Source organism: Capra hircus, chromosome 15 (genome assembly GCF_001704415.2).
Source record: "Capra hircus breed San Clemente chromosome 15, ASM170441v1, whole genome shotgun sequence".
In the NCBI taxonomy this organism is placed as follows: Eukaryota; Metazoa; Chordata; class Mammalia; order Artiodactyla; family Bovidae; genus Capra; species Capra hircus.
In genome coordinates, this window is record NC_030822.1 from 35,548,405 (window position 1) to 35,560,976 (window position 12,572).

Here is a 12,572-nt window from a genome sequence, read left to right on the forward strand (position 1 = left end):
AGGGACGTAGAAAAAATGGATACGTGGTTATTAGGTCACCAGGGCTTGATGACTGGATGAATATGAGAGAAAGTAAGAGGAAAGATTAAAAACTGGAGTGATTTGCCATTTCCTTCTCCAGGGGATCTTTCCAACCCATGGATCCAATCTGCGTCTCCTGCATTGCCAGGCATGTTCCTTACCACTGAGCCACCTGGGAAGCAAATACAAGCACAGGAAAAACTAAATGATAGGATTAAGAGTCAGGTTAGTGATCACCCTTGGAGACGCGCTGCCTAGAAGAGGGCAGAGTGGGGCTCTTGATGTGAGTGCCTGTTACATGACTGTGTTCACTCTATGGAATTCATCAAGCTGTGTACTTAGGAAATATGTACTTTTCTATATGAATGGTCTAGTTACTATGCACTGAATGCATGATAAGTCACTTCAGTCATGTCTGACTCTGCAACACTGTGGACTGTAGCCCGCCAGGCTCCTCTGTCCATGGGATTCTACAGGCAAAAACACTGGAGTAGGTTGCCATGCCCTCCTCCAGGGGATCTTCCTGACCCAGGAATCAAACCCTCATCTCCTGGGACTCCTGCACTGCAGGTGGATTCTTTGCCACTGAGCCACCAGGAAAGTCCTCTGGTTACTATGCTGTATAACAAATCATCCCAAACTTAGTAGGATAAAACAACAGTCATTTTATTATGCTCACAGATTCTGGGAATTTGAATAAGACAGGGCAGGAATGGCTTATCTCTGTTCCCTGATGCCTGGGACCTCATCTAGAAAATTCAGACACGTGGGGGTGACTTGAGGCTGCTGACTGAAATAATCTGGAGGCTTCTTCACTCACATGTCTGATGCCTGAGACAACTGGGATAACTTGAAGGCTGAGCTCAGCTGGAACTGTCAAAGTACAGGCACATGACTGTTCCTGTGGCTTAAGCTTCTCACAACATGGCAGCCCGGTTGTAAGAGGCAGCATCCTGAGAGAGCTTCTGGACAGTGACTGTTCTAAGAAAACCAGAATGAAGCTGCTTGGCCTTTTATGATCTAGTCTCAGAAGCCACACAACATCACTCCTGCTTTACTCTATTGACTGAAACAGTCACAAAGGAGTATCAGAGAATTTTTGAACATTTTTTAAAACTGTTACAATATTATACAATTGTAATAGTAACAATACTGGTGCTAAGTGTTTTGGCTGAAAGGCCAGTGATAGGGATCATAAGAGAAAGAGCAGATAGGGAAGATAAAGAGCTCAGTTAAAAGACCAAATGGGCTACAGGTAACTGCAATATCTGAGTGGGGACATCCTGTGAACACTTAGTGGTATAGATTGGTCTGGAGCTCAAAGAGAGTTACTGGGAGTCATTAGATGGGAAAGGAGATCCTGTGGGTGACCCAGATTGACCAAATAGAGTTGGGAGGATAGAAAGAGAGTCCATCAGCATCCAGGAAAAGCTCACCAAAACAGGAGGGATAGGCAGAGGGGCTTATGAAAGAGACTAAGAAGAAATAAACAGAAAACCAAGAAATTATGGTATCAATATGAGTCATGGGAAAAGCAGTTTTCAAGAAAATAAAATGTACTGTTGTAGACTATAGATGTTTCTTCAAAGACACTCTCTGAAAACACAAATCTAACCATATCACTTAACTGTGCAAAACATTTCATGCATTCTCCATCGCCTTTAGATAAGCTATCAGCTTTATAGCATGGCTGACAAAGCTCTCCCTGAGCTGTCGCCTGTCAACCATTCAGCCTCATCTTTCAGCACTAGCCTCTCAGATTCGCTACAAAAACCATTGATGTTCCCCTAGTCACCTATGCTTTTTGAAATCTCTGTGCCTTTCCATGCTCTTTGCACTTTGCCTGTAGCACTCTTCACTCTTCCATCTCTACACTTAACTAACTCCTATTCATCCCACAGAACCCAGTTTCAACTGGAACCTTTCCTATGCACTGTAATAACTCTCTGTGTACCCACCTAATTGAGTACTCATCAGACTAATATATAACTGCCTATCTACCTGCCGCTTCCCCCTACTAGACTTCGAGTTTATGGAGGACAAGGAACGTGTTTCATTCATCTTTCATCTCCAATACTTTGCATAATTTTGATGTGGCACAGAGCAGGTGTTTTGATTATGACTTTTTGAGAAAGATGATATTAGTGAAAGGGACATCAAGTTGAGGGAGAATTTTCAGGATTTTTTTAAATTTTTTTCTGGTATGGGAGGTTTAAGCCTGTTCACAGAAAGAGAAAACTGAAAGAGGTTAAGGATTTAGAAAACACAGGAAATAACTGGTGAGATCAGGCACAAGAGGTAACAGGAGGGGGATGAGGACCAAAATGCCACAGGACGGCCCCCATCACACTCATGCAGCAGGAAGGATGTAGACAAGGGTGCAAGTAATGGAACCAGAGCTCACATTGATATGACAGGCATTCTCTGTCCCTGGAGACTAGGTCAGCACCTGATACCTGACACACCTGCCAGTACATGGATGTTAAAAGAATAAAAAATGAGGTTCAAGCTGGGAACTTGCACAAGGTAAAACAGAATGAATTCCTAAACCTACACAGGCAACCAAGTCTCCCCACTAGAAAGCCCTTATGTAGCTCAGCTTTGAGGAAGGTGGAGAGAGACAAGGTTTAGCCTTACCTCCGATGCATACACCCCCACCATCTCCAAGGACCTCATTAGAGATGTTTAGTTGGGTAGATGTAAACCTGGGCCCTAGGAGACAGGGTGGAGCGCTGGAGCCACACAGCTTCCACCCTTTCAGTAGCGTCTGGCTCTGGTGGCGTTGCTAAGAGCTTCAGCAGCCAAAGAGGGAGGAATTGGAGCTGGAGACCAAGGGCAGCTTCTTCCAGACAGGCAGGCCCTAGCCTCCACTTCCTGAAACCACCTTCAGGCAGAGGCCCTGGATATCACAGCCCCAGGCAGCAGGCCACAGAACCATGAGCCAGGACAGCAAAGTGAAGACGACAGCGTCCAGCCCTCCTATCCTGACCAAGGCCAGGTGAGAAATCCTGGTCCCCCGGGTCTATCTGTCTGCCTCACCAGATGGAGCCTGATCCCTCCTTGCTGCCGCCGGTGGCAAGGGCAACAGCGAACCATGGATAAATGGAACCCGACTTCTCTTGCCCACAGGAAGTCTCTGCCAGTCCTGGACCCATCTGGGGATTACTATTACTGGTGGCTGAACACAATGGTCTTCCCAGTAATGTATAACCTCATCATCGTGGTGTGCAGGTTTGGCGCTATGGGAAGGGCCCTAAGCAGAGACCAGGGATAAAGAGTGGGGCCCAGGAAGAGGGCGAACCCTTGCTTGGGGCTGTTGTGGGGGCGGCGCCAATGCAAGGGCTCAGGTTTAGTGCTCAGCCGCTTGGGGACAATACCTCACACACAGAGGGATCCCTTAAGCCAATCCCTTCTGTCCCTACCATGCAGAGCCTGTTTCCCCGACTTGCAGCACGGTTATCTGGTGGCCTGGTTAGTGATGGACTACACGAGTGACCTGTTCTACCTCCTGGACATCGTGGTGCGCTTCCACACTGGTCAGTGAGTCTCAGGACTGACCTTCCTTCCACGTTCCCTTCCTAAGGAGAGCCTCTTAGTAACAAGAAAGTGACCCCCTCCCTCATAGCACTGTTACATGTCTCTGTGTTTACAATACCCCAGTCCTCACCCCAGAAACCCTGGAGCAGGGTTATGCCCAACCCCATCCTGTCCCTGTAACTGTCTTCCTGTGCTGCCCTGGGTTACCCACCCTCAACCTCATTACTGGAGCAGGAAGGTGCCCCGACTCCACCCCATACCTGACCCCACCCATGGCTGAGCCCCCTTCCCCCACCAGGATTCTTGGAACAGGGCATCCTGGTGGTGGACAAAGGTAAGATCTCGAGTCGCTACGTTTGCACCTGGAGCTTCTTCTTGGACCTGGTTTCCCTGTTGCCCACGGATGTTGCCTACGTGAGTCTGGGTCCACACACACCCACGCTGAGGCTAAACCGCTTTCTGCGAGCCCCCCGCCTTTTTGAGGCCTTTGACCGCATGGAGACCCGCACAGCTTACCCGAACGCCTTCCGCATTGCCAAGCTGATGCTTTACATTTTTGTGGTCATCCATTGGAACAGCTGCCTCTACTTTGCCCTGTCCCGGTACCTGGGCTTTGGGCGTGACATCTGGGTGTACCCCGACCCCGCGCAGCCTGGCTTTGAGCGGCTGCGGCGCCAGTACCTCTACAGCTTTTACTTCTCCACGCTGATCCTGACCACTGTGGGCGACACACCGCTGCCAGCCCGGGAGGAGGAGTACCTCTTCATGGTGGGCGACTTCCTGCTGGCCGTCATGGGTTTCGCCACCATCATGGGTAGCATGAGCTCTGTCATCTACAACATGAACACAGCAGATGCAGCCTTCTACCCAGACCACGCACTGGTGAAGAAGTACATGAAGCTGAATCATGTCAACCACCGGCTGGAGCGGAGAGTCATTGACTGGTGAGGATGCTGGGGTTCCAGACCAGGACAGGGAGAGGTGTGTAGGATAGACTCTGAGGGAGGTAACTGGGTTCTTACTGCCTGGTGGGTCAAGCAGGGAACTTAGGATATGGTATTCATTGGAGGGTTCACTGGGTGGAACTTGGAAAAGGATGTCCTCCATTAACGGGGTATGGACTTAAGGAGAGGGGTTGGGTAAGAGACTGACAGGGAGATGAACTCATACACAAGGAAAGCTAACCCAGAACCCGGAAATGGGAACTGCCACCACCTGGTAGGACTCAGAAGGTCCTGGAAGGTGTAAGAGGTAAGAGCAATACTCCTCAGGGGATGACCAACAACAAGATGGTTGACTATGTCATGGAGTCCATACTGTATGGTGAACAAAGGGAAGTGTCACCAAGTTAGGGACATAGAACAGAAGACCTCTAAAGAAGATGGGGCTTGGTGACTGAAGTAGATATTTTTAGTGGAATGGTACAAGACATCATGGAATGGTGGGTGGGTAAAGCCTGATGGGAATTAAGGGTCTATCCACTGTATAAAGGCTTCCAGGCCCTGGATGAGAGAGAAGAGGTCAAAATATGTCTGTGACCAGGAGATAGTGGACTAAAGATATTTATCAACCAACTGTCAAGTATTCCCATGACCCTTGTCAGACCTCAGTGTGGTTGGGTTCTTGGCTGAAGCTGAGCTGAGAACCCTGATGGAAAATGTAGAGGGAGGCATGTAAGGGGCCTGGTGAGGACTGCCACAACCATCCTCCCCAGGTACCAGCACCTGCAGATCAACAAGAAGATGACCAATGAGGTAGCCATCTTACAGCACTTGCCCGAGCGGTTGCGGGCAGAAGTGGCCGTGTCTGTGCACCTGCCTACCCTGAGGCGGGTACAGATCTTCCAAAACTGTGAGGCCAGCCTGCTGGAAGAGCTGGTGCTGAAGCTGCAGCCCCAGACCTACTCGCCGGGTGAATATGTCTGCCGCAAAGGGGACATTGGCCGAGAGATGTACATCATCCGAGAGGGTCAGCTGGCCGTGGTAGCCGACGATGGTGTCACCCAGTATGCTGTGCTTGGTGCAGGGCTCTACTTTGGGGAGATCAGCATCATCAACATCAAAGGTGAGCACCTCAGCATTTGTTCTGGAAACTGGGCTAGGGGAGGGGAAGGGGGACAGCAAAACCCTGGACTGAGACCAGATGGTACTTCAGGGCCCACAGATTAAGGACAGCTGGCCCTTGACTGAGTCACTAGAGGGCTCAAGAGAGAGGCAGGACACAGAGGGTCTCTTCCCTGAGAAGAGGCTGAGTCAATGTTGGGTCTTTGGAAGAGAGAGTAGACTTGCTCTGTGAGTATTCACCCAAAGCACCAACAAATCAGTGGAAAGTGCCAAGATAATAACAATTAGTAATAATAATGGCTAATACTCTCTACATGCTTACTACATGCCCTGTTCAGAGTTCTTCATGTGTACCAATTCATTTAATTCTCACAGCAGTCCTATAAAGTAGATACTATTATTCACATTTTAAAGGTAACGAAATTGGAGAACAGAGAGTTTGGAGAACTTGGCCAAGGTGACATGGGTGATAAGTACACACACTTGAAGTCAATATGAGAAACAACTTTCTCATAGCCAAATGGAAAGGAAGGTAGAAGGAATGGACTCCTATTTACTCCATCAACTCCAGTCCAGGCCACGTACTGTACGCTGGCTCATTTATTCTTCTTATCAGCCTGTGAAGGAGGACAGCACAGGTAAAGACACCAAGGCCACAGGAGATGGGAAAAACTGAAAAGGGGTAAGCACACTGTCACTGACTAAGACTAGAATGTGCTCTCAGCCCGTGGATCCCATTCTCCAGTTATCTTAAAGCTCTCACGCATGTCATCCAAGGACTCCCTCAAGCCCCATATCTGGTATGCAGTTGGCCACTAGCTACCTGACTTAGGACAAATCACTTCCCTCTTTTAGGCCTCAATTTCCTCACCCACCCAAGAGAGGTGATATTCAAAACCCATAGAGTTATTTCTAAGAATTAAATGAGCTGTATGGGTGAGGCACCCAGTGCAGGGCCTGGCACGTGGCAAGAGTTCAACAAATGGTGGCTCCCTTGCCCTTTCTAAGGGCCTTTTAGCTCTGAGACTTCGCAGCATTCAGAACCTATCTTCCCACCAGCCACCCACCATTAGCTTTTTAAAATGCAAATGATACCATACAGTTCCCCTGCTAAAAATAGTTCAACAGTTTCTGTCCTTTAGCTAAGGTCTAGACTCCTTGCCAGGGCTGCGGGCCTTGGCCTCGCTCTCTCCATCTCTCCCCATCTCCTCACACTGCACTCTGGCCTCTCCGTCCTGCCTGCTGTATTCTGTAACCACCCAACTCTTTCCTACCTCCTTCCCTCTGCTCATGCTCCTCCCCCTACCTAGTTGCCCTCCCCTCCTCCCCTAGTTACCTCCCATTCAGTCTAGGCATCAGTTCCTCCAGGCTTCCCTGAATTTTCTGCCTTAAAGCTTGTTTGGGGCTCTTTGCCTGTCTTCCCACAGTACCAGATGCTCGTCTACACTGCATTGACTGTGCTGTTAGGTAACTATTCCATCAAATGTCTATTTCCTCTAGACTGAACTCTTGGAGGCCGGTCACTGATACCCACTCAGCACAGGGCCTAGTCCCCACCCAGTACATTACAGAATGAAAGAATTAATGAGGCAGAAAGAGAGGCTCAGAAGCACAAAAGTGGAGGTGGGGATCCTGGTTCAGATGGGAAATACCCCCTCACACCCACCCTGACTAACTGTCCTCCCACCTGTCTGCTCCTGGGCCACAGGGAACATGTCTGGGAATCGCCGTACAGCCAATATCAAGAGTCTAGGTTATTCGGACCTGTTCTGCCTGAGCAAGGAGGACCTGCGGGAAGTGCTGAGCGAGTACCCGCAGGCCCAGGCTATTATGGAGGAAAAGGGCCGTGAGATCCTGCTCAAAATGAACAAGTTGGATGTAAATGCGGAGGCAGCCGAGATCGCCCTACAGGAAGCCACGGAGGCCCGGCTGCGAGGCCTGGACCAGCAACTTGACGATCTGCAAACCAAGTTCGCTCGACTCCTGGCTGAGCTGGAGTCCAGTGCACTCAAGATCGCCTATCGCATCGAGCGGCTGGAGTGGCAGACGCGGGAGTGGCCAATGCCTGAGGAACTCGCGGAGGCTGATGACGAGGGCGAACCTGGGGAGGGAACGTCCAAAGATGGAGAGGGCAGAGCTGGCCAGGAGGGACCTCCAGGCCTAGAGTGACCCCATGTCTATCCCCAGGACTCCCACCCACCAAGTGAATCCAGAGTTGTAGGGAAATCTGCCTGCAGAGACTCCGCCATCCTGTCTGCTGGGTTACAGAGATGGGCGTGCACTGGCTCTGTAGATGTACCCCCTAGAGATGCAGGAGTGTAGCATACATTCGACCTCTGCTCACCGGAACTATACGCACGCACGCACGCATGCACGCTCTGTAGATGTACCCCCTAGAGATGCAGGAGTGTAGCATACATTCGATCTCTGCTCACCGGAACTATACGCACGCACGCACGCACGCTCTGTAGATGTACCCCCTAGAGATGCAGAAGTGTAGCATACATTCGACCTCTGCTCACCAGAACTATACGCACGCACGCACGCACGCACGCTCTGTAGATGTACCCCCTAGAGATGCAGGAGTGTAGCATACATTCGACCTCTGCTCACCGGAACTATACGCACGCACGCACGCACGCATGCACGCACGCACGCACGCACACCTATTTGCACATATGCACACTGACCAGGAGTCTGTGAAATCCATGTAAAATGCTCTGGAGTTCCCCTTCTCAGAGCACATATCTTTCTCACCTACATAAGTCTTATACCCACACCATATATGTACATTCAGTCTCACACCTCATAAACACACATATACTGAGAGTCACACATCAATACACACAGATGCCCTCCGTGGATCTGGACACACTTGTGAACACACAAAAGCACATCTATAGCCCTCTTGTTCCAAGGTATCTTTTAAATGCTCCACATGGGAGGTTCACAAGTGTACCCTGCAAACAGCAGTTCAATAAAGTATTTGCTTCCTCACTAAGCCTTTATGGGGTTGATGGAAAAAAAAAACAAAGCCAATGTGAGCCAGCCAGGATAAATTCTGTCTAAATTCTGAGTTATAGGGGCAAGGGGCACAGGCTGTGTAGTAGCTAGTGGGTTGGCTTCAAAGAGATGGGAGGACTGATGAATGAAGAATCATTGTGCCACAATATAGCAAGCTTATGTATCACACTGCTGTAAGAATGCACATGTTTTCATAGACACAGTCACATATACACCCTGACCATTGCATCTCACAGTAGGGTTTGTATCCTCAACCTCATGAGCTCTGAGGAGTTCGATCTTGCTTAGTAAGCCAGAGTAAATACCTGCTCCTTTTTCCTTCCTTCAGTTCAGCCCTGAAACCTAGGACCAGGGATACCTTACCCTCAGAACTGATTGCAAGGGGAGAATAGTTTCTAGGACTGTAAACCTGGCCCTATCCTACCATCATGGTTCTCAGAGCTGGCCTTGGTCCTGGCAGAAATCCAGTCCTCCTTCTCTGTACAGCATTCCAAGATATAGGGTGGAGAATGGAGGCTCAGTGGAGCAGAGTATCATGATTGGGGACAACTGGAGATGAGTGTTTGGGGAGTTCTGGGGAAACTTTGACATACTTAGAATAAGGTCTGTAGGTTTGGGGCAGAAGAGGTGTTATGGGATCTGTGGAGCAGAGTCAAATGTCATCTCTGAATCATATTCACCCTTGCCATAATTTTAGCTCCTCCAGGGCCTTGCCAGTCTTTCGTTGTGAGCTGTGCCAGGCAGTACTGTAAAATGTGCTTGGAATTTAATTTACCAACATTAAACTGATAAATTTATATTACATTGACTGAGTGATGACATACTCAGAGATCAATGCCACTAAAGAAAGAAGATTGATTACTTATAGTCCCCAACAGGAAGAGGGCACACTATGCCACACAGGACCACATGGGGAAGCACCAGGGTTGCTCAGGAGGCAGAAAGGAGCAAGAAGAAAATATGGGTAAAAAGTTTTTATTTCTATAGTGGTAGCAAGTTTTTAGGTGAGGACATCTCCTATTAGGTAGGAAGCAAAACCCAATTTTGGGCTTTGTGGTTGAAAGGTTCGTAATATGACTTTTAAGCACCCACAAAAGTCAGACCACAGGGGAAATGTAAACAACATGGGTCATTAATTTTTTCATGATTGCAGGATGCTGAATCATCAGTTACAGAATATCAAGAATGATCATTATAAGTGGTACAAGAATGTAGGGTAGGGCCTCCAGGGCTCTGAGGGCAGGATGTGCTGATGTGTTGTCATGGAGACAGTCCCAGAGTTGCTGGTGTCCTGTATGCCGACCAACCCTTTGGTCACGATACAGGTGACACGGAGGGGCTCAGACACGAAGGACTTGAAACGAAATTTCTTCCAATAGCCACGGAAACTGAGGCTGAGACTGGAGCCGAGGTGTCAGGAGAGAGAATGAGGGTCAGCACTTTCAATCATTCTAAAACCTGTGGTTATTTTGTGATATCCTCCTCACAAATTATGAGAACCATAGGGCTGGCATGGGGTCTCTTGATTATTGCTGGGTCCTCAGAGCTAAAACTATGCCAGGTTTTAGGTACCTAAATATTTATTTGGCAAACAGAGATGAGAGTTGAAGCAGGCAAAGATCCAATTTTGGAGGAACATGTGTCAATTTCTCAAGAGGTTTTCCTGCCATCTCTGCCCTCCAGTCATGTTGAGCTAGAATGGGTAATAAAGGCCACTTTGGTGGTCTCTGATGGATTCAGGGTGCTAAAAATAAGCTTTTCATTTATAATGTACACACCTGTCCCAAGAGAAGACTCTCCTAGAACAGGTGGCTTCTGCCACCAGGTAGAATTCTGAGCACAAGGAGGGTGATAACTGGCCATCTTGCCTATCCTAGAAGCAGGAACAAAATTCTGGAGTCAGCTGTGCATCTTGCTGTCTCTGCTTTTCCAGGATGGGAAGATGGTGGAGCCACCATACCACAAGACATCTTGAATAACCATGTTGAGGTCCTCTAGTTGCAGTCTAACACCCCTCCTGTGTGGGAAACAGCATTTTGACAATTTGGGAACAAGTTGGATAGAGTTGAGCCAGGATGGGCAGCAGGGAACACAATTTTAAGTTCCTGGAATCACGACAACAAAGCAACAAAAAAAATAATCTTTTAGTCCAAAGAGTATTATTTACTGTGTGTCAATTGCTAGGCTAAGCATTTATCTATGTGGCAGGAAACTTCATAGAAGTATTCATTTGGGTTTTGTTTATTTTATCCCTCCTCTCATCATAAAAAAGTACCTAAAGATTTGTATCCCCTAGACTGAAAGCTTTTCAAATTGCAGTGTCAAAATAGAAATGTTCAGAAACTCTCTGCCCTGGCTTTTGTTTATAAAAACAGGGATCCCAAGAGGGAGGAGACATATGTATACTTTTGACTGATTCATCTTGATGTTTGGCAGAAACCAACAAAATTCTGTAAAGCAATCATTCTTCAATTAAAAATAAATAAATTTTAAAATAACAAAGCAGAACAATTATAACAATACACTATAATTAAAAAAAAAAAAAACAGGGCCCCAAGGTTTTCACAAAAAATTCACCTAAAGGGTGAATTGTGCCCAACTGTCTGTGAGGGCTTAGAGCTGAAGAAGCAGAAGCTTCTGTACTTCTGAGGAAGGCGATTCTCTAAGACTACGGAAAGAAATGGGATTCTTGAATATTATATTAGTTTTCTTTTACTGAAGTAACATATTGCCACAAATTTAATAGCTTAAAACAGTACTCATTAATTATCTCACAATTCTGAGTCTGAAATCTGAGCACAGTGTGGCTCAACTGGGCCCTCTGGCTCAACTGGGCCTCCCAAAACCAAAATCAAGGTGTCAGTTGGGCTGGGCTGTTACTTGAAGTCTGTGGGAAGAGTCTGCTTCCAAGATCATTCAGGTTATTCGAAGAATTCAGTGTCTTTTGGTCGTGGAACTGAGATCTTTGTTTCCTCGACACATGGTCCCTTTATCTTCAAGCCACTAGAAGCATGTTAAGTCTTTCTCATTCTCCAGCTCCTGCTTCTCTTGTAAGACTGAGAGAGACCTCTGCTTTTTCGGTTCATATGATTAGATTAGGCTCACCCAGATAATCCAAAATAATCTCCATATTTTAATTAAGGTCAGCAGGTTATTAACCTTAATTATATCTGTAAAGTTCCTTTTCGCCATAATCACAGAAATAACACCAGAGGGCAGAGATAATGGGAGCCAAAATTCTACCTATCACAGGGTTTCTGGGAAGGAAAGCAGCCTGGACCACACTTTCAGCCCAGGCTTAGAAGGAACCCTAAGGATCAAATCTTTGGAAACTGCAGAAAGATCACTTTGTCCCAGGGTGTACTGGAGTCTCAAAGCAGCATCCACTAGAGGGAGCACAGGCTTGAGTGAATGAGATGCTTACCTGCATTACCAACATGGGCTGACTGCAACACAGCCTCCTGGTCTCCAGATACTCTGTCCAACATAAAATCCACAGATACATTTATAAGACCCTAAATTTGGAGGACGAGAGAGTGGAAAGAAAGTCACAAAACACAGGGAGATTAAACCTTTCAGTAAGATAGGTGGTTAAACGTTTAGATGACAATTGTCTATTTTAGAGAATTAAGGAAAAATCCAGTTTTTTATACATAGTTATGACACTAGTGGTAAAGAATCCACCTGCCAATGCAGGAGACTTGGGAGACACGAGTTTGATCCCTGGGTGGGGAAGATCCCTTGGAGGAGGAAATGGCAATGCACTCCAGTATTCTTGCCAGGAGAATCTCATGGACAGCAGAGTCTGGCAGGTTACAGTCCATAGGGTCATAAAGAGTCAAACATGACTGTCTGAGAAAAAATGCAATAATTTGCAACAGTTATGTGTAAATTATCTCATTTTGCTCTTATAGCAATATTAGGAAA

General features: G+C 47.3%; 1 protein-coding gene and 1 long non-coding RNA gene across 3 annotated transcripts; one reads left to right on the top strand and one right to left on the bottom strand.

Moving 5' to 3' along the window:
• CNGA4 (cyclic nucleotide gated channel alpha 4) lies at positions 2,848 to 7,856 on the top strand. Its single transcript, XM_018058978.1, has 6 exons — positions 2,848 to 3,019; positions 3,151 to 3,252; positions 3,451 to 3,557; positions 3,857 to 4,502; positions 5,273 to 5,622; positions 7,330 to 7,856. Exons 1-6 carry the CDS (start codon positions 2,958 to 2,960, stop codon positions 7,788 to 7,790), a joined length of 1,728 nt encoding a protein of 575 aa, XP_017914467.1. The 5' UTR covers positions 2,848 to 2,957; the 3' UTR covers positions 7,791 to 7,856.
• LOC108637673 lies at positions 9,760 to 12,287 on the bottom strand. 2 transcript variants are annotated; one of them, XR_001919230.1, is made up of 2 exons: positions 12,070 to 12,287; positions 9,760 to 10,662 (listed from the first exon to the last, which is right to left on the bottom strand). It is a non-coding gene; the product is annotated as an uncharacterized LOC108637673 (long non-coding RNA). The 2 variants fall into 2 exon arrangements; XR_001919229.1 differs by having other exon boundaries at positions 9,760 to 10,750.

Bases quoted from the DNA above. Each gene is read 5' to 3' on its own strand.
- CNGA4 (XM_018058978.1), top strand. From the start codon at position 2,958: ATGAGCCAGGACAGCAAAGTGAAGACGACAGCGTCCAGCCCTCCTATC. The intron at 4,503-5,272 runs GTGAGGATGCTG...CATCCTCCCCAG, and splicing joins GAGCGGAGAGTCATTGACTG to GTACCAGCACCTGCAGATCA. The intron at 5,623-7,329 runs GTGAGCACCTCA...CCTGGGCCACAG, and splicing joins CAGCATCATCAACATCAAAG to GGAACATGTCTGGGAATCGC.